At 32.9% G+C, this 24,132-nt stretch overlaps 1 protein-coding gene across 1 annotated transcript; it reads right to left on the reverse strand.

Moving 5' to 3' along the window:
- Positions 1-827: 827 nt before the first annotated feature.
- Positions 828-22,343, reverse strand: LOC138320777 (uncharacterized). Its single transcript, XM_069263988.1, has 4 exons — positions 21,986-22,343; positions 16,154-16,244; positions 8,872-9,146; positions 828-3,957 (listed from the first exon to the last, which is right to left on the reverse strand). Exons 1-4 carry the CDS (start codon positions 22,187-22,189, stop codon positions 3,703-3,705), a joined length of 825 nt encoding a protein of 274 aa, XP_069120089.1. The 5' UTR covers positions 22,190-22,343; the 3' UTR covers positions 828-3,702.
- Between the last annotated feature and the right edge of the window lie 1,789 nt (positions 22,344-24,132).

Consider the following 24,132-nt stretch of genomic DNA (forward strand, 5'->3'; position numbering starts at 1 on the left):
TCACAGACTGTATGCATACAATAGAACGAGTATTGTCATTGGTTAAATCATTTTGTCTATCAAATCATAGACCGATAAGTTACAACACACGTTCACATCATAAACAAATGAAATCATTACGCCATAGAAAACGTTATTCAAATTCCGTCGTTTTGGCTCTTTTTGATTAAACTTTAAAAACTTCAAAATCTCCCGTGAGCTTGTGCTTTAATGTTGCCCTCTAAATGTGTAGACTGGACACTAGTGTTGCTCAAAAACTATATCTAATTAATGTTCTATTTCGAAAAAAATCCAATAGATTCTCAAAAATATACTCTACTCAAACGAGCAAAGAAAACATCAGCCTCCTCCGCCCTAAAAATAACAAAGAATATATCAAATCCAAGGAAGTAATACCTAAAAGCGTTCAAGTTGTCATCTAAACATAAAAATGTAGTTTATAGAAAGAAAACCAAACACTAGAACAACTTACGATAATATCTAATTACTTAGATATAGTTATTCTTATTCAAATATAATCATAAATGAGTTAGTCAAGTTTCATCTTAATTTCAAAACGTTTGTCACAGTCAACTTCTTTTCGATAATATAACAATATTTAACTTTTGAAACCGATGCCCAGACTTTGCCAAGTCAGATTTCGTTATTTTTTTACATACAGAATATTTGACTTCGAATTTAAGACTGGGATTTTTCCTACCACAACGGAATATAAGCCGTTGCTTATTAATTAAATGTGAGGTTATGAGCTTTTATGTTAGAATCAATATTTAAGCTAGAACAGCATCAACAGCAACAACAACAAAATACAAACATCTAAGAAGCAGTCATAATTCAGATGGTTTATTGCTCTTTATACCAACATAAAACTGGCAACATTAACACCGAGCAGATATGGAACAAACAATATAATACTGTAAATATCAATACAATCATGTATATATGTTTATATTGAAACAAACAACTACAGTTTTCACGCATTAGTGCGCTAAAGTTATCTCCCTTATATACATTAACTTACATATGGATAGAGAGTACTTGATGCTATATATGTACATAAAGAAATAAGAAAAATATTTTTCTTCCATTAAATGTAAATATTCTCTTTTTGCACATTACAGAGTTAGCTCCCTTGCGGGTAGGTATCAATTGTTACGTCATTATTTTGTGATCGCAACGTTTTCGCCAAAACGTATGTCGTTCAGTTCGCAAACACATGACGCAAGGGCACATAACTTTGTATCCAAATACGGAATATTGTTGTTAGGACTTGGACGAAATGGATACTAAATACATTATTCTACTAGATAAATCAGGGCGCTGTACACACTCCAGCTTAATAAGCCACATGCAATAACAATTAGATTATCAGCCGATTAAAAATTAAATGATTCAATACCGTGACACAAAAAGTTCTTCTGTTTAAAAATGCTTCAAAATGCAATCATGACGATAGTTCGAAAAATCAAACATTTTAAGAACATCGTATTTTATTGCCTTTATATTAAATTGAAAAAGGGATTTACCATAGAAACATCTATATACAGGTAGCTATATAACTTTCATTGCTTCGGAAATAATTTCTGCAACCGTTCTTACCTTGTAGAAATAAAATCTTAATTCCGTATTTTGAATATATAAATATAATTCAATTTTGCTTGTTACGAGCATTTTCATTGTCTTAAAAATTTACTTATCAGCCCATAAAGGAAAAAATGGCGTCGCCGTTTGTTAGTTGCTTCTGATTGGCTGAGATGACGGCGTAATGATTTCATAGACAAAAAGGTCTCAAAATGTATTTTGAATATTGAAGAGATTATCTTTTGTAAATATGTTATATTTCCATAACATAAAAAATCTATTCAAGGTAATCCTTAAGTAAAATGCAGCTTGGAACAGAAAGAAAAAAGAAAACATCAATATTGTGAGTTTTAAAACTAAAAATAGCAAACGACCAATAAAGCAACATGAATATGCTGTATACAGTGTATATAATAACTATACAAATATTGATAAGACTATCAGTGTAATCGCGCGTGTAACAGTCTAAACACTTGTCGGTTTGTTACTTAGGATCTTTGGTAAAGATGCTGAACCAATCAGAAATGTTCATAAAGTAATCTGATTACAGAAATTTTACTATTTCTTGATCACGATATCAGTAAAACTATACCATTAATACACTGTTGATAATGTGCACAACTAAACTTAACAACATATATTTGGACTAAATCAGATCTAGTGAAGGACTAAAATTACAAAAAAGAAAAAAAAAGAAAAAAGAAAATGTGCAATGCTATCCGAAGGAAGTTGAATAATAGAATCTAATAATTTAAGAATCACAATAATTGTAAAACTTAATAACATACTACATGATAAACCCCAAACAGTATTGTAAACGATGTTTTACAAAGTGTATATTGTCTCTTTCCACCACACTGTATTGTAATATGTAATATATGTGTAATAATACTATACCCCTAACACCAATAGCGAGTGTCTATGTAGTATACACCGAAACATTAATCAATTGACATGATCAAGGCACTAAAGTTCGAGATTAACGTCTATTTCAGTCAGTCAGAACAGCATCATACCTGCGTAGCTTTGTTAAGATAAGCAAGTCGATGTTTAGATGTTACATTTTGTAAGTTAATATTATTAGCTTATTCCAGTAGGATGAGTTGTGCTAGTGATCATTGAGAGTTTTTTTATCATTCAAAACAAATTTGAAATGTGTATACCAGTTTGAAAGGAACGTGCATCTAAAAATAACTACTTAGCTACCAATATATCATCTCTAATTAGAACGACCACATAACATGTCACCTTCAGCAGTATTTATAATCAAGACATCTAAAACCACTGAACACGTCGCCGCTATTTAATGAGGCTGTATCAAAATCCTAGAAAATACGTGCCCGGATAGAATAAAGCATTTCACACACACAAAATTATTGTAATGCTGATCAAGATACACATTTGATACTAAGAAAGGTCCCAGATTAAACTACCACCTACAGCGTAAACTTTTTGCATAGTAAGTATTCTTTACATATTTCTACAAAACAATGTATAGCTATACTGTTCTAAGATTATCTTACACAAATCGGTAGTATATTTATCATTCGATATCATACAGTACGTATAAGTCGGCTATTCGGTGACTCTTGGTAGATCGCGTGTTACAGGTGAAGACTGCCACACGATATATCATCAAGAAGAACATAGGATTTATTTCATTTTGTGTTGACATATAAATCACCATATTTATGAACTGACCAATTTGTGTTTCAAAAAATACTTTTGATTAGAATATTTACAAAAAGCATTTGCAAGATTTTGGCCTTCATTGACAAATAAGATTCTTATAAATGCGTAGATATCAAAGATGAAATATTCATCATTTATGAAATTCAAACATTACGATATAAGCAAACAATTTCGACTCATATTTACAAAAATGTCCCATAATCACGGAAAAGAAGAAATGTCCATCAACATAAAACATTTCTTTATAAATTAAATATAACTGTAAAGAATAACGATATATCAGTTTAAAAGAAACAAAGGAAAATATAATGTATAATACATAACAACAAAAGGAACATGTTTGTCTGTATCAAAATATGATGGTTTCTTTGAAATGCTTTGCTCTGTGCTGCACGTCAAGCCAGCCTAAAGAGTAATTCGTGTATGACGTCACTTATTGTAGCAAGTAACGTTGAGGAGTCTTTTTACATCCGGTCGCTCGAAATAGCCTCTACAGTTTTTATCCATGGCAGCGTCGTATTTTGGGATAATGTCCTTATATTTGGTTCTTAGCTTCTCTGTGATTATGGCATCGTTCAGGAATTCCTTTTCCCGTTCACGAATCCTTTCCACGGACGGCGACTCCTTGGCACGCCTTCTGAAACTCAGCTTGTTAATTTTCTGCATCCTCTTTGCTTCGGCATTCTGAAATAAACATAGGTAGATAGTGTTCAATCTTATGTGTGTCAATGGGTTCCATGATATCTAAAAGAGGAGAAGACTTATGACCAACGACAAAATAGCTGTATCATAATTCAATCACACACTGGACTTTCAAATCAAGACAACCTGACGTGATATCTTAGCATTTTATGATAGCTGAAACAAAGACGGAAATCTGAGAAAGTAACGTATTTGAAAACATTTTTAAATGGTTGTTTTTCTTAACATAGTTTATAGTATGATATTATATCATATATAATCATTCAGATTTGGTAAAATATAACCGTCCATTGTAAACTTACCAATTTTAAACAAAGATATATGAACAAAAACGAAACGAATACAGTATATTAGTGTTTATAAATGTGAATTAATAATAACTTTGCGTATAAAAAAATCCTTCTGCTTTCTGTGTACCTGGTTGAAATCATTTCAATCAGAATTAATTAATGGTCAGTACATTTCAGGGTAATTGGTTAATTAATGGCCGAGGAAAATTATAGGACCTGCATTCCTAGTTAGTTGTCGGTTATAGATCAACGATGTCAACAACAGGAGTAGAATGGTAGAAAAGAAACTCAGTTAAAGGTAGGCTCTTGCTTACATACGCTCAGTTTCTACTATGCGTCAATATGTGTCATTTTTGAGCTTTTCGTTAATAATACCACATTGATCAAGCATTATATTACCATAACAATAAAATAGTTTTTAATGCTTAATTGTCTAATCAAAGTTCATAAATTAGGCAAAAATAACGAACATTAAGTAAAGTTACACAGGAACAAATCTTTAATAAATGAGAGGAAATGGTAACGAACACTGACGTCAATATAAAAATGACAGAACCATTGCACATCCATGCTTACCTACCTAAACAAAAGAAAGAAGGTAATAACATTAACAAGGGGACAATAGTGTATACATGTGCAACATGCGACAACAGGTATTGTGATGTGAAACAACACACGTGCATAAATGATACCTCGTTATTCCGGTTACATTCTCTTGACTGCATAAGAAAGGGTTTAATGATATATATTAATGTATATTATGATCTTATGTCGATAAAAAACCAAGAACTAACAAAAACCAACAGAATAAAAACAACAAAAAAACATACATATATTCATCTATCTGAAATATAAAGGAAAAGAAAGAAAAAAGTTCACCGGGCTGTATTCATGCTAAATATTAATGTTAGTACCAATATTTTGTGAGATTTAAGATAATTGTTTTATTGTTTGAAGTCATATTTGATCCATACACGTATGTATGTAGATTTTGACATCATAATCTTTTAAGCATGAAATACATGACTGATAACAATGAGAACATAAACCCCGATTTAGATATGCTCTATATACTAAGCCTGTATCAAATATCCACATTACCGTTAATACACTAATTAGAACTGATATGACCCTATACTCCAGTAATACGACCCTGTTCTATACCCTCTATCAGATATACCCTCACGTATACACTACCCTATACCACTTTAGTGCCTCCTCCATCTGACCATTAAGCTTAACTCCATAGATTCTCTCCATCTCTTTGATGTTGCAGTCCTGATTGCAGGCAATATTTGGGTTGCTTTGCCATATCCGCAGCATGATGACTAACGGAGATGTAAGTTTCATGTATAAATATATAGTTATTAATGGTTACTTCAGACGTAGACCACACACTGAAAATTGCACCAGTATCTGTTCACCATTACACCAACCCAAGTATTGATTCTGATTTACATGTACACCTAGGATATCAAATATGATATATGTGTGTGACCAATGAAAAGAGTCGTAACTGAGAACCAATCTAAATCAATTATAGTACAATAACAATCATTTACATCCTAGATACTTAAGTGGTAAGAAATATGCAGCTAACGAAAATAGCCTATTTAAAGGAACTAAGTGAAATTAAGAATTATTAATACAAGCTGCAATTGTGTATAGCTCTAAATTATTAGCAAACAATTATGTCGTCATCAGCGCTACAATTTTCGATTATTTGTGCTAATAAAGCGAAAAAAATCAAAATGGTGTTTTCACGTTTCTATGCATTTTATCGAACCAATTTTATAGTTCTTTTCTAAAAGGCAACGTAAATAATATTCAAACTCAACACCAGATATCATTTTTGTCACACAACATATAGCGATCTTTTCAAAGGAAAAACATACACTAATTTTACAGATTGCGAAAGTCTTTGGAGCGATAACGTAGATATAAAGAACGTTTATATTTGTTTTATGCAAATAATGATATATCAATTCACCTGTATGTATGAAATAATTGGAAACCTAAAACAAAAACCAACAGAAAAATGTGCCCGGCGAGTGATTTGAGACTCGATGGGATATTTTGTACTTGGCCGAAAAGTATAATAGGCCAGGTACGTCTATTTGTTCTCTATACACCAGCATGTACAGCATGTACATTTGAATGGAGTAAAACATATCTAATTCTGACATAATGTATTTAAGATTACCTATCTAAATAAGGGAATGGAACACACGCAGTAGGCATAATGGGATAAAGGTGTCAGACGGATTAAAGGGGCTACGGGTGCTTAAATAGGAAGTGTACTACAGAGATAGATTATCTTAGGAAACACGAGAGTTTTACTTACTCCATATCTTAATGGGAAATATCTGTAAATATTTGTAAATGAAGGGGGGCTATCTCTAAAGTTGAGTTGCCTGTACATCATTTGATGGGCCTTAACGTCAGTTTTTCTCCTATTTATCACACAGGAGGTCTACGAATATGTCCATATGACAACTTGTCGATGTAACAGGATTCCGTTAAGTCCGATGTTATGACAGTTTTCTTAACTAGATATTATTAAGTAGTATCCAACTGTTGGGGCTCAACTAGACAACAATATAACCATTATTAAGTGACTCCTTAAGCATTCCTAAGAAATTTTTATCTGGTACATAACAAAGTTTAATATTCACCTTGAAGTTGGAAACACAAAAGTTACATTAGGACTGATCTTGACAAACACGATGGTCTTGTTTTTCTACAGCTGATATCCCAGTATTAGAGATATATGACCTCGTGTTAATGGGTAGTCTTTTGAGATACAGTAGTATCATCATACGTTTGTCTCCTTGTGATATAGATATAACTATTGGTTACCGTAAAATCAAACATCGTTACACCTCTACCATTAGCCTAAACATAAATATAAAAAACAAAAAGTGCTGGCAGATTTTCAGCAATAGCCCTAAAACTTTATTTTCTTTGTAAAAAATAAGGTTTAAATTAAAACGCACTGTCAAAAGCTTGTACATCTTAGATCATATTTTGCGAAGGGGCTTGCTATACCCATTTGGTCTGAAACTGCTAAAAATGAAAGGTATTGTTATAGTAATTAAGATAGGTCTGTAGACTTGAACACAATTTCCTGTTTCGTTGATTGCCTACGAGTTGTAAAAACTATAATATACGTATGTCATGTATACTTGCCGTATTACCTGAATGATAACGTGTTTCACAATACTGACCAAAAACGAAATTTTAATATCAAGACTCAAAACCAAAAATAGCTTCTTTGATTTCCCAGTCAAGGCAGAAGGCAGGTTCAGTGGTAAAATGATGACGAAAAAACGTTAAAGCCTTTTAAATAACTTACAAGTGCTGCTTTATCATATCAAACAGTCGGTAGATATACAAGGGATTATCTCTTAAACTAACTATCAATTCCATGTGACATTAAATACTTTTGAAATCAAATAAACGTCGGTTTGATAGACATGTTTGGTTTGATAAAATAAAACTTGATTGAGTTAAGAAATTTATGAAAGACTTGAATGTGACAAAATTTGATTTTTCAGTCTTTCTTCCAGCTCCTGTTGGCACCAAACTAAACACTCCCAAAGGATACAATTGAAAACAATAAATACCATGTCAAATGTTTAAACGATAGTAATCCCCATTTCAGTTTGTCTCACTTTTTATCGCTCTGGTTGTCGCCATAAGAATTCAAGGTCCACTTTCTAAGATCATTGTGGTAAGCTATTTCTCCACATGTATCAATCTAGATGGGTGACATGGTAGAGCACCGTTGTCAACGCTCACTCCAATACTTTCCCCTCTACATTATGATACACAGAAAATCTCGTTAACTCGAAGTTGGCGAGACCATTGTATCTGAGCATTATAAATATATAACGCTGATTTCTTGAAACCAACAAAATCCGTTAACATGGTACATGTATTTACATTCCCCTAAGGGAGGTTTAATCGTACCAAGCTTATTTTCCAAGTGTTTTATTAATTATAATTGTTGGCCTTTATGTCTGTATCAAAGTTGAAATATGCAAGCATGACGGTAAGAATTTTGTCGTTTCAGTAGAATGTATAAAATTATATATTGACACGTTTACACGTATTTTCAGTAAGCGCTTTCGCCCTGAATTCATGATTTTACAGAATCAAATTACATTCAGATGCAATACCTATTTTCAGTGTGTCAGTTGTGGAAAGCTACATATCGTTAAAACTAACAATTCATGCAATCTCAAAGTTTACATTATTTTAACATTTGTTAAAGATAGGTAAAGCAGATGATAGGTAAAGTAGATACAGATACTGTCGACAAATTTATCAGTATGCATTAATGTTTATAGTACATTTACGATACTGAAAAAGAGGCCATACATATGCCAGCATGCTGTGAGCCGACACGGAATGACTTGGTCGATTTCAAAGGCCACTGACACGAAATCTATTGATTCGAACATAATAATTTATCAATAATATCTAACTTTTTTTTTCTAACATTAATATCGTTAATACTGAATAGAAAACAATCAAAAGACAATCTATAGAGATTATCACCTTTGTTTGTACACAAATGTAAAAAATATTCAGGATAATTTACCTTGACGACAAGGACGCGCTCCATTGACCTCTCAAGGACGGCTTTTGCGATCGGAGACTGGAAGTACGCCTGCGCGTACCTATCATGTTCGGCATTGTATGGAGGAATGATCGGGCGTCTCCGTGCTGAGTGGTACATAAAGGTACTCACAGCATCATTAACGAATCCCTTCTCAAGCTTCTTCTGGACATCGATATCCGGAAGTGGTTTGATGGTGGTGGGAACCTTGTCCTTACGCCATAACGGACTTCCATACGTCACCCAAGACATCTTCTCTGTAAACACACAGGCACATTTTAAACATGGCTTATTGTACTTTTATGTACAATGATATTTGGTACTGATATGAAGCCCTTACCGTACATAATTATTCTATCAGCATCACGAAGAAACGTCTTTTATCAATTTGTAATAGCAATGTGGAAAAGTAATTTGTAATTAACAAACCATTAAAAATATCCATTACTACAAACCTTTTCATCATGAATAAGATGATGTAACATATGGAAATATCAATAAATGAGAAGTATTTTGCCAGTTTAGTATGTACGTAGTTTTGGGATTCAGGTCAATGAACACAACGGGTGACGCACTATAATGAAAAAGTGCGGTTGACGCTTTATAATGAAGTTCAAAGAAGCTGAGACGACATGAGCTATACACTAAATGTAATAGGTATCAACAATGAATAAATTCAGTAACACAATTTAGTTCAGTATCATATAATATTGAGTATATGATTTTAAATCCATGTAATGTCGCTACCACATTCCTCATGATCAGTAAAGTCAATTCAGTGTGTTTTAAATGCAACAGAGGTCTGAACTACAGAGCTAAGCAAATTCACTACAGAACCTAACTTACCTTGTTCTTTTGCCTTTTTCGTCATTATTGACGTTACGATAAAACGTATGTAATAATGTGTATTCCTAATACAGCCGGGTAGGTAGAAGTGAGTGTTTATAGAGATAAACAGAAGGACCCAGGCACGTGTCGGGTGGGGGTACAGGCGCGTAAGTTTAAAGACTTGCCACTAATCCTACACTGTCGTCAACTTTTATATCATATACCCATTTCTGTCTTATCAGTACCATTGTTTGATTACAGGTAAACACATTAAGACTTCATATTCCAAATCCTCCCAAATAAAGAGCTCGGTTGGGATGGCTTTCTTTCTTGTGTCATAGAAGTGTTAAGTAGGATCTTATACCTGATATCGAATAATTTCCAGGTGTAAATGGTTAATATATATACAATATATATTTATTGGTAGGATGACACACACTGTCAGACATAATACGCACACAATTGTTGTGTCGTCATATGTGTTAAATATTTAAATCTATATTAAATTAAGCATATATAAAATATATCACGAAAGTTCACCGGCGTTCCGTTGGTATCACGTTTGTTAATAGGTAGGGATGAATAATTGTAATATTCAGTTTATTCAAAATAATATTGCTGTTCTCTTTTATGATCAGGCCAGGGACGGTCGAGCGTTATAAGACTGAATAGGAAGAAGAAACATGCATATCCCATGATAAACTCATATGAAATGAGAGACAAGATTGAATGGTAGGATTTGTAATCGGAAAATTGATTTTGATTTCCATACTATTCGTGCGAATCAATTGAAGCCACTATTACATCAAATGACCAACTGCCATTGCATACAATCGGTCACAATTGTTCATACTGTGACATCTAAAACAATGAATCATACTTTGCAAACGACACACACGCATTCATTTAATGTATCATTAGAACCATTATTTCTATCCAAAACCAAATATAGATTAGGGAATTGCAAACTATCTAGACAAAAGACTACCGTTTAGACTACTTAAAACATATTTTAAAGCATATTCACAATTAACCTGTCTCCAAAACCACACATGGAACAAAGAGCAAATATTCTTTACATGCAAGTGGCCTTTATATACAGGTTAAAATGAGTGAAACATAGCCACTTTGTACATTTGTAAGTGGTCTAATTGTGCAGGTGGTCATTGTATAAAAGTGGTTGCTAAGGCAGGTTTGACTGTATTTGAAATAAATACACAAAATTAATAATACACTGAGATCAAAGTCAACACATTCAAAGGGCCAGACAGAACAGAAATAATCACTACGTTAGTGGAAATAGACAGGCCATCAACAAATATAAGAAGGACGAATAATTTACCTAAACAATAGATCAATGTGAAATACAAAGGCATAGAATAGACTAACGGGTCATATGGAAAACTGAAAAAAAGTGCAAAAAAGAGATAGGGATTGAATGGTATCGGTGTGGAATGCGTATGATACCTGACGAAGGCGGTCAGAAGCATGAAGATCATACCAACAAAAGACAAAAACAACAATGTAAAAGGCAAAAAAAAACCGCTAAGATACTCATAAGAGAACATTAAAAGGGAAGTGACACTGCGCCAATTAAAGGCAAACACAGGTATTTGAAGAGACGCCTGTGGTGGAATAGAAGTTGAGGGGATCACAGTTACGACCGGACAACCAGAGAAAACAGTAAACAGCTTTAGTGGACTGACTACTGATCATCAAGTAAACATCGAAGTCGTGTGGACACACACAGGCAGGGTTCTCTCTTATCAGTCGATGGATGTTTAATTCAGACATTATCTTATAGCTAATTACGAACATCGGTGAAGCTTTCAGTATAATACCAACGTTTAGGTATTGTTGCTCTGTAGAATGGCTCTCTCTCTCTCTGGGTAATACTTATACTTATACAAGTTCGGTCAGGTACACATCACTTACCATTGCTTACACCTTACCAAGATAAACAGATCACTTAATAGCTGTAACCATTGTTGATATATTTAATTTGTTTTATGGTCATTAATTTGTATTGTACGTCCATGTTTCCAATATTCTTTATCATAACATAAATTTGTGATGTTTGTATCGTTTTCTTTAAGAATTATATTTAACCCAAATATTGCAAACGCCAGAAATGTTACGTAAGTAATGATTGGCTAAGTCTAAACTCGTGATCCTGGAGCCTGATTTCATGCACATATACTATATATGTAACTATATATAATGGCTTATACTAAATAGTCGATCAGTCTATGAAAACTATCAACCACGAACGATGTTAGATCAAGTTTTATGGGGTTTTTCGTCGGGTTAACATAACTATCCATTGATCAAAATCAGAACACTACTAAGCATTTGAAGTTTTATTTATGATAAATACACCTGGTATTAGTTTAGGGTGTGAGAGTTCGTTAAACTTTTTTAAAGTAATAACAGTTGACTGGTATAAAACAAGTAAATATATAAATAATGATATGTAAAGCAGAGTTCAAACAGTGGGTAATTGTTTATTACTATGTACAATATACACTAAACCTATAATAAGACGTTTTGTAAATTCACATATGGGCATACATTCTAGGCACAATTATCTTTTCAATTTATGCATTTTTCGAGTAATTATACTCCATTTATATATACAGTTACCATGATTTGACTGAATAGTATATACTTCCCTAGTGTATAAAATATCTGTATTTCTACCCTGATACGACTTAAAGTTACATCGGATATATACTATACTGATTTACAAGGGCCTCATATAAGCAACATATCACTTGATATATGCATTATGAGAATATGTAAATGTAGTAGGTCATTGAAATGAAACAAACTTTGAAGGAAGGAAAATAAAAGTTGAAACAAATCTGTTTTCCTGGACGCATTCGCTATTATTTGATAGTACACGTATATACTTACCTTACAATACGGTGAGTGATAAATAATTTTCAAGTAGCGAAATCACAATATGACGATGTTGCTGTCACTCTTTGTTCTTTTCGATTCGAATTTTTGCAATTTTACAACACACATGCACTAATGACATATCACAACTGTACTATCGATAACGATATCGCCATAAAAATGTACATATATCATCAATCAACCAAGTTTATTCAAACACTGCAACTACGCTGAACCCAATTTCTTATGAATATGTATTTGCTTATTTATATATGTTACGATGCACTAAATGAATATACATAAGCCTACTAGTTCAGGCGAGTTTCGGTAAGCTTTGAATTTTCAGGATAACATGCTGGGTTTAGTCTATGTGTCGTCCCTATTTCCAGACTATACATGACCGCGGAAGCATGGTGTCCGTATTACGCTTGTCCATTTATGCATGGGAAGGGTGACTTGTAGCGTAATCATGTTAAGACATTTCATTAGGACTGTCAAATCCTTCTATAGGGTATAAAAACGTTCTGATCAGGACACAAAAAGTCTGTACAAATATGCAAAGCCTTTGCCATTAGTATGCGAGACTCATACATATGTGACGAAGTAATATGAATAATAACTATAAGTATGAATATTGCGCCATTCAAACTAAAATATGATATTCGTTTGCATCTTAAATAAAAATCATTTAGGGGAAAAGTACTATAAATCTGAAGGGGTTTCCAATTCTAGCTGAATGATATGTCGAATGATATGTAGCGAATGTAAATTCCAACTAGTTTAATCTATTTAGTGTAAGCTCGGGCTAAAACAAATTTAGGCATAATAAAAATGTATTCTATTAATTACTACCACACATCTTAAAGATACTTATATAAGGAAAAGTCGTAATACCATACATGTTTTAGAGATTTACAGAAAAATCTAAAATTATATATACTTTAACGTATATTTGCATGTAATATTTCAAATATAAATCGTGCAGTCAGTTTCAACTATCAGCTATTTGATTCATGTCTTGAGTTTGGTGAATGTTTACGAATTATGTTAACGATTTGGGTTACATACATCAGCTTTACAAAATGGGACAAATTTTAAAAGAGCGGATGCTTCCTGTGATCTATGTAAGTAAATGGTAAAGTAATGATAACAAATTAGTCCACAACCGTTCCGAGAGACGATTATAAAGTATAAGAATTGTAAACAGGAAAGATTAATAAGGTAGGCATTTTAAAAAAGGTGTTTGTTATATGTTTTCAAAGTTATTTTTTTTCACATACCAAATTTGTTAATATTACATATAGGTATTAATTTATTTAATTTGTGATGCATTTCACTTTTCTGACCTATACTTACTAGTATCAGATGATTATAATATAACATAATTCTGAGGTTGTAATTTGTCAGTGAGCTATTCTAGATGTCTTATGTGCTTATATAGTACAAGCTGACTGCTGTTTTACTCTGTATTCATTGATAGTTTAAATATATGGTAGGCCCTTATTACGATACACCATAGACCTCGAGAAGGACGTCAAAACAAGAAAATTAAAAATAGTATATAACAATATTTTCCTGTTTAACCTACCGTTTGATAAAGTGTCCATCAGTCCTGACTGTCTCGGATACCGGTTTGTGCTGTACTCTTACTAGAACCTATTTCTTATCGTGGTGTTGATTAATGAGAAGAAAGCTTTTTTACACCCAAGTTTATTTACATATAGGTAACTGTGATCAACCCCATTCATCTGCTGACTTCTCAGGCTCACTGGAAACTCGCTGTGTTATAACGGGTTGTGGGTTTACACAAACATTCAAATTTGCAGAATTAACTCATGTTTAATCATTACACATAATGATAACGTCAACAAAAGGTATATTACAATTATTTGACAGTGATTAATATCAATGTTCTATTTTATGTTCATTATTCCATAATTTGAACTTTTCAGAAAATTCAAATTCTGAACATTATCGTATTCTTATTCTGTTCTGACCGTAGACTTAACTTTTAGTACAAAATAAATATGATTCTGTTTTCGTTTTCCGTTTTCACACACGCTGGTTATATTTGAATAGAAATGGTTATTATTGAAAATGTAAATTTTACGTAAATGATATTTATCATCAATCTAACGTACAGTTGTAACCCAATACTCTGTTTTAACTTTGGTATTTTTGTCTGGTTTATGACCATACGTGTTTCAGAATACCTTTATGAAGTTAACATTTATTTTCAATTGACACGTTTCACTAAATGGTACTTTTATAGTGAACATGATAAGAAAAGATTTTAAAATGAAAGGCTAATGTACATTTTTTTTTAATTTCAAATTGTCCTTAGAAGATATAAAAGTTGAGCAGGATTAACATTTAGTCGTAAAGTTTAGCTACAACACGATACGGCATAATTTATGTTCAATTCATCAAACATTTTAAAAGCCATGCCAATTAAGACGGTGTAAATTAAACTAAATGACCAAAGTCACTTAAGTCTACAATATAAGATATAATAACGGCGTACCTGATTCCTGTACCATCTTTTCATAATCGCAGTCTTTACTTTTCCCATAATCCATTTTAAGTCGCATTTTTGTAGAGAGGTTTATAACTCAGCTCACGGAAATGGCCGACATTTTATATCTATCGCATTGCATTAGTTTGTTTTAGATTGAATGTTTGCACTCTGGTGAAGATAATTCCTCACAGCAAAGGTTGGTTATCTTCAGTTAAAAAGTTAGTAAACAAAATATGTAGATAGTGTTATTGTTTTGTTATCACAAAGAACATACAAATATCTGTGATGGAATAATGAGACATGGAGCGTTGATTGAAATATATTGATATACAAAGATATAAGAAAATAAGGATTCATTAAAGCTGTCGATGCTTTGACATTTTATAACAGTTCGGTCTATGTCAACGTAAAGGTACGAGGCCTACCCGGAGTTAGTTCTATCACCTATCACCTGTTCGAATTATTTCTATTGTCCTTCAATTATAATCCAAGTGATTAAAATTAAACATGGTAAATAGGTTCATTAACAAAGCCAATTAAAATTCTTGGTCCAGTGACTCTGATTAGTTCTATATAAATTGGCTTTTATCCATTTTATACAGAGTCTATCGCCGATAAGATAACATTTGTATCGATCGTCAATTTTATAGACGATTAATGTGACTGGAATTCAATAAAATATCTTTACAATTCCGCTGTGATAAAACACATATACGGACATTTAAAGATAGTAAACATTTTATCGCTATCGACGCTAATCTGTAGATTTTATGAATGAAAAAGTGTGAGAACAATTATTGTGATAAAATCTGTGATTAACCAACAGATAACCAGATTGGAATCCATTTAAGGAAAGTAAGTAAATCTTACATACCTTTCTTTGGTTTCGATTTCATGAAATATTGTAAATTGTTGTAGAACGCACATAGAAGGAACAGAATTTCGATCAGTAAACACTTGAAATGCACAGGTGTAACATGTAGAAATACTGATTACAGGTGTAAATGACTGACTTACCTGAGCTGGTGGCCGACCCGTCAGACCCGGGGCCGCGTTTTTGGCGAGGTTTTGACGCCTTAGATTGCTCACTACTACCCGTATCGTCAAACTGTTGAAAACAAAACAAAGAACATCATTGTTTAACAATTGTTTCAGTCAAGGGACATAACTTAATTTTGAAAATGTTTTTCACGATCGAATTGACGCACAAAATTGTCGTTGACACTATGGATATTTGTGATTTTGAAATATTTATTAGAAATGGTACACTGAACGGGTCCAAACGAATCATTTAAAGTGACAAAACTCTATGTAACATTTATTTGTAATGCTATCATAGTATGACATGGCCGTTTTGTTTGAATCCCTCATCAAGTTTGAAGTCTCGTCCTCTTTACATACCAGAGAAAAGATTGTCTGTTTCTTGATGGTCAGATAATCACAGTATTCCATTTTGCGTCGAGGTGGGGAATATTTATAACATTCAATGTAAAAATATGATGTCACAAAGATAGACACATTTAAATCGTGCCAAACATACATGTGAAAGTGAATGTGAAAGACGATCCTGATGATCAGTGTAATTTTTCTTCACCAGTAATACAAATGAAAAACTACTGATACACAATGATTATTTGTGTCGTCCAGTAAACGGAAAATCACAAATTTTAGAAATTTGTTATAATTGGCACTGATCTTATCTACGGGAGGGGTTTTATTTGCGGTAAAATGCGGTGTAATTCCTTGTCTATTTTCTTTCTTTCTTTTTTGAAAAAAAGCAACATTTAACATAAATGACCAAGCTATGTCTAAGGAGATTGATGAATAGTTTTATTTTGTGTTGCCAAGGAAACCCACCGAATAAAACGGAAATTATTATTCAATTTACAGAAACTGGAATTAAATGTATACACTGTGCCTGGTTACAAATGGTATCGTTTTGTTGACAGTATGTATTTCTAATATGAATTGTAATGAGTAGTATGTTTGGGTTGGCCATGGTTACAAACGGGGGCGAAGTCGATGAATTATTCACACCAATACTTGGTATGTATTTCACAGATAAACCATTCACTGAAAACCAGTGGTGATAGGCTGAACATTAATTTTTTTTAAATTATTAATTTGGATGGTAAACTACATGAAGTAGAAAAAATGATCTAACAAGGTCGTCAGGATTAGATAACATATGATATTAGATATACATGATGTGTATTTGGGTTATAACCAGAACTAACAGACCCGATCTGGAAACTACGGGGAAATATTATATATTACGGGAATATTTCCAACAGCTACATTCAATATCGGTCATACTGTAAAAATAGGGATCAATGTTAAAGGAATGGGCGGTAAAGCAGCTAATAGGCAAGGTCGTATGTAGAATGTTACGGAATGTTCTCAATACATACATGTAGCATGCAGACAATACATTAGTATTTGATTATACCAAAATAAATGTTTTAACACATATAATTATTCCGCAATTACCAAGTTTACATCCGCAAATTTAACAAAACCACACATATGATGTCTAAATGTAATTCATCTGTAAAACAATGGTATTGAAAAAACAGAAAACACAGGAAAAGACATTTAAATGGACTAAATTAGTAAGACCTGGGCCCGGCACCATAAAACTTTCTCAGACAGATATTGTACTCAAGTATATGATTTTCCATAGGCTTGAGTAAAAAATTTGTCTGAGAAAGTTTTATGGTGCCGGGCCCTGGTAATTTTGCCGATTAGCAATAAACTTTATACTTGATAAGACTAAATTTTGCGTCTTACATTTTTATAACGTAGATAGCGTTGTTTATTTATTGTTTTAGTTTAAACATATTTCATTTCCATATTAGCAGCAGCATCAGGCACAAGATAATTCAAACTTACAAACGCCCTCTCTATTAAAATTTACATAACAAATATTAGTCAAATATTTTGTTTTTGATTAAAAATGCTTTTTCTAACTCAAATTAATCCAATGAAAATCATACTTACATTTACAAAATGTGTATCTACAATAATTCTCAGTGCCGTTGGTGAAACTGAATTAATCCAAGATGCTTTAACGCCGATAGAAATAGTTAAAACCTTATGATTTGTCACTAAAACTCAGAGTGCCTGTATTCAACGATTGTCTGTTCATATATATCAACATATGAATTATCTGGGGAAAATAAATTAAACGAAAATAAATCCCGGGTATGTGGTTGTGTTTTCCCTTTCTTTGTGAGTTGGGTGTCGTGTGTATTACTACGACCAGAGGATATATGTCCGTCTTAATTGGAAATTAATCCCTCTCCAATACATCCAGATATCATGGAGATTAACTTCATTCATACTAGATATTCTTTTATCATGACAGTCAGATTAACGGAGATATTTTCACAGGATTAGAATTTAGCCATGAATATAATGACATAAGAATTGGATACCCAGAGTGTAGGCCATTTAAAGTTGTATCTGGATTATTGATAACATTATATATAATTAATATCATAAAAAGGAAATAACCCTTCTTTATTGTGTATTCTTCATTTAAGACAGATTTGACTTAATGTTGGAGTTTTAGAACGTCTGAAAATCTTACTCTATCATCTCTTTCGCTGGTAAGCCACTGAAATCCATAAGGGAGGTACATGTAAGTCTTACAAAGGTGTGGGCTTCATTAAATACGTCATTTAGTTGATCATGTCGCAGGCATTATTCTATAGGTGTCAGCTGAAAGCAGCCAATGCATTGTTACACTGGAAATCTTCGCATATGTTTAGGTTAACGTCATTTTGCAGTTTAATGATTTAAACTTTACCTAGTTACATCCCAAAAAGAAAGAAAACGTGTTTAAGTAACAATAGGGAGAAGGCGTCTTGTAAGTTGTGCCCAATCTCATTCTATATAAAATATCACAATAAAATATGTTGAAATATTTCGCTTTTCATATGGGATATGTTTTATTATGTCAATTTGAAAGTTGAAATTGAATGGATATGTTTTATAAAAACTAAATTTAAATGCCACAATATGTATGGATATGGTGACAGTGCTCATTCAAATCATTCATTACGTTTTCCGTGACAGGACTGAAGATGCATCAATTTTATTTGATATCAATATCAATTATTTCTTATAATGAGCAGAGCATAATGCTTTACCGCAATGCTCCTCATAAAGCAACACTTAACAATATATTCCTAAATACGCTTTTTACATTACGGTTACATTAAACAGCGTTTAAGGTAGATATGCACGGTGTTGGTAGCCGACAGAAAGGTAAAAAGAAATGCAGAATAAATTACCTATTCATATCAGGACTTTTGAAGTTTTCCAAAGAATAGCTTAATATTTTAATGATGTATGAGTTTTCTTTATTTTACAAAAAATATCACATTTCGTTATTGATCAATTTAAAATTCAAATTTATGTTCTTTTTTTTTATTCTTGTTTGTACGTTTCTTTACCTTTCTTACATTTTGCTGTCCGGTGCTTTTCAATTAATTGAGATAATATTGACAAGTTCTATTACATCCTAACTATGATCAAAAGCAAAAATATCAACCGATTTGGGATGAATAATGACGTGTCTCTTTTGAATGGACTTTCAATGTCGAATGATATCCAGGCCACACAAGACAAGTGGTACATGATGATAAATTACACTGTGTATCAGGCCAGTCCATGGTGACAGAGGCATAAGTTCTAACCAATGTGTAGATATTTGAACATACATAATATTTATTATATCATATTCTCTACAGTATAATATATAGATATTATAAGATAAGGAAACATTGCCCCACACCATGTCTCTGATGTTTTGGACAAATATGACCACTGAAGACCTTGGCTAAATGGTCACTGCCTCATTAAGAAACAAACTCAAAGATATTAAAACTTATATCCATTATGTATGTTAATGCTGCATCAGGCATTTGTAAACTGACGATCGCAAAGGCGAATATTTTGCATATCAAACATCGTGAAAATTGATTAACAGTTTGCACTGACACGACTCAATAACCATACTTTCTGGTATTATGATTATAAGTGAATAATAATATTACAACACGTGCGACAATTCTGTAACGAGAACAGCCGCTGTTATAACCTCACTTTTGGTGAAAACAGATGAATGACACTATTAAATCAGCTGTTCAATCGAATTCGTTGACGATGACGAGAGACAAAAATATGAGTATTCAAAAGAAATATGCAACTGTCGAGAGAATAAATAATACTCATTTACGCAAAAAACTGTAGATATGAGAAATACAATTTTATTTTGTTGAGGTTATGAGTGTATAATGATAATGGAGTCCGTGTAAATTTTATGTATATGTGCTCCATGATGGGGTTACTTTATTTACACGGACTCCATTATCATTATACCCTCACAACCTCAACAAAATAAGAATATACTTCTTGAATAATCCAAAACACATTCTATGCGTGATGAGCCTTTAAACGTAGCCTAACCGGTCCCCGAATTAGAATGTTAAAATTGACTGTCATACATAATTATAAAGCATTTGAGTCTTATTGAATTCCAAATGTTATGTGTATATCAGTTTATACAGCACTGTGTAATGTCATATGACTGTGAGTTTTGCCGTTTTCTGATTGGTCTAGACCACTCGCTCAGGTCTTGACAAAATGCAGAGGTTGACATTGCAAATCACGATAACCTGGCTATAAATAGACACAGGGAATTCCCTGTCTCTTCCACATTTTGACCAATCAAAATAGAGCATTGCCGATCATCGGGAAATAGCCAAATTCAACATGGCAGACAACAGTGAGGTAGAATTAGGAAATATGTTTTAACACATTTTAAATGTAGCTACATGTATATGTTCGAAATCAGAGGTACTAAAAGTACCTACTGAGGATACGTGGATGAAGATTTTTTTTTTCATTTTTTGTTTTGTTTAATTAGTCATTGCGCTGTCCTTGCTTCAAAATTGTTCCAAGTGACAAATTTTGTGTCATTGTATCGTTTCATATCATAAAACAAATATTGACTTATTGTAGGTTAATACGAAGAATTGCTAAACCTTTTAAAGGTGATATTTCCCTCGGCCTTTGGCCTCGGGGAATATCACCGTTCTCAGGTTTAACAATTCCTCGTATTAACCTACAATAAGTCAATATTTGTATAAAACACCAGTTTAATCAATAATACGTTACCTATTACTTACATAGGACATAGTTTCTAAGAAAGACCGTTTATGACAGCAAGGTTGTGAACTATTTAAGTGATATAACACTAACGGTACTTTTAACTAAATGAAAACAATACCATTATTATCAAATGGATCAATATTAACGTTATATAGATTGGTTGCAAGACAGCTCCTATTAGATGCATGATAGTCTTCCTGAGCGGATACTGACATCGATTGTTATTGAATGTAAGAACCACTATTTATAACCCTACATGAAAATCATTACTCCCGTGATTCTAGTGATTTTAAGATTAATACCATCCAACAACAACCTCTTAAACTTCAGACTACAATCTCATCACCACATGAACTTATTAAGGAAGTTTGGAAATCGTACCTTTACGGAACATTGTATAAATGTCGGATCCTTCGTGTTTCGTAGATGATATCAATATTTACTGAAGTGAGCGTTGCTGAATTATTATTTTTTTCTATTTACAAGTTTAGGGACTACTTTTTTCTAATCAATTATATTTAATGTATCGATAAATGATTGTAAAAACTGAAGAAATCTGATTCTGTCAAAAATGTAGACTAACTAAATGGAAACACACGTACATAGTATTAATTGATCCTTGAAATATTGGAAAAAAACATACATTAAATAAAGTTATACAATTTTTACCTGTACTTTCTTGCCATTTTTACTCAGCGTTCCATCAAACGTATAGACTTTATATCTCCTCGGACTGATGGGAGGTATGACCGTCCCTCCCCCTCCATTGTGGACAGATCCTCCATCCTCCGGAGTAGCAACCCTCTTTTTGTTTAATTTCCTCACATTCCTCTTTGTCAGTCGGTTATCGAAGTTTTCATGGACGGCCAGCATCTTGGTAACTTTTCTTTGAGATTTAAACTTAAATATATTATGTCAGTATCTTTCAGACGTTTAAATGTCTCGCTATAAGGTACTGTATACTAGTGTTACCTACAACATTAGGCCCGGGTCGGCATTAAATGTCATTTATTTGCTGTATCGATTTACAATCTGTTGTTTTAAGGTTTAAATGATCAGTAAGTATGTATGTATTGGTACCAATATTCCATAGAGCCCTTTCGGGATTGGGTTACCTTCTCTAATCACCGCATGGTATAGTGTCAGTATATTGTCCTCTCAAAGAGCATGATCAATCGAGTCTAAGAAGAAAATTATGACATCTGCAAACATACGATTAAAATCCGGTATCACAATACATTCTGTAAACTCTGTGTTTATATAGATAATCAGAATGGAAATTTATTGACTTTGACATCTACATAAATGTACCTATTTTTCCTTCTATTTTTTCGATTTTGAATTTCTTTTTGATACAATATTGGTTTGGTGCATCTTTATTACCCGTGTAAGATCTATTAATTCAAGATTTTTTTTCTTTGTCTCTAATGCTGTATGTCATCAGCATGGCGTTAATACCAACTAGTTACAACACTTTGTTAATTTGATGTACGTGCATCCACTGACGTTAAATCTATCCCTGGGTATCTCATATTGAAAGATAATTTTGCCCCTTGAAGCACATCAAGTGAATCGAATAACGGTACACCGTGGTTGACTGTGTGGCTTTGAAGTAGATCGTCGACCTCTCAGTAATCTTCAAACGAATTCTCTGCAAACCTGTGATTGGTCAGTTTTTGCCCCGAAGCTGCCTCCAGTTTTACTATGGGATAGTCCAGGGGTGGATATTATGGCAATGATAGTAACCTCTAGAATATCGAGGATGATGTACACGTAGAAGAAAACTACATTTTGAAATGGTTTAAACCGTTTTTATGAAAGAAATTTCATTTGAGCAATGTGAAAATAGTAAATGCTGTATCTAACCAGTTTGTTTCGTCATGACGTCATGCTAGTATCTATAACTATGACGTCATAATCCACTTATGACTTTTAACCAATAACAACCGTTCTAACTGATATCATACTTTTCTACGTGCTCTTTAAATATTTGTCAGCATATAAGAAATAATTAAAGAACCTGTATACTGTAGAGTGTCTAAATAAAACTCAAATGTCTATTTCTAAATTAATCTAGATCAACTTGTACACGGCGCTCACGATCTTGGTACAAGATACGTATACATGTATGTATATAATAAGCAATATTAAAAATGGCATCCGATATGGAGTGTACCGTTGTTACTAAGTACAACTACTGACGATCATACACAATAGCTGTGCGTATTAAGTGTTTGATATCAGGTCTTATTAATTAACATGCTATCTACCCGATCCTTGGGGTCATCCGTCGTTTAGCCTCGGTGTCGGGTACAAAGATATGTTTGTAATGGAGCTGTGTATTGGGGTAACTCGAGCCACCACCTGGGGACGCGATCTAGGTCAAAAGTCAACCTTTTTGGAAGAATTTCTTTTGTTACGTTACTGTAAACATGTATAGGTATATTAACATGTTTAATTCATATTTATCTAACACATTTAATTGTTTTATAACATTGTTTGTGACTAAAAGTAAAAACCATCTTAAATTCCCCCTATGGCCTGTGTTCGATAATACTATTCCACAGTACGTAAGAGACATGGAAATCGACTAAAGGACTAACACGAGTACATAGTATGGAGAGACACGATATGTTCAATAGTTACAGCTTAAACTAAAGGACTAACATGAGTACATAGTATGGAGAGACACGATATGTTCAATAGTTACAGCTTTAAAACAAGTTAACAAACATTCTCCGGAATTGTCTGTTTACTGCGTTCAGACTCGACAAACATATCCGATGATGCACTCCTAACACTGGTGTTTTCATAGA

This window comes from Argopecten irradians, chromosome 4 (genome assembly GCF_041381155.1).
Source record: "Argopecten irradians isolate NY chromosome 4, Ai_NY, whole genome shotgun sequence".
Classification (NCBI taxonomy): Eukaryota; Metazoa; Mollusca; class Bivalvia; order Pectinida; family Pectinidae; genus Argopecten; species Argopecten irradians.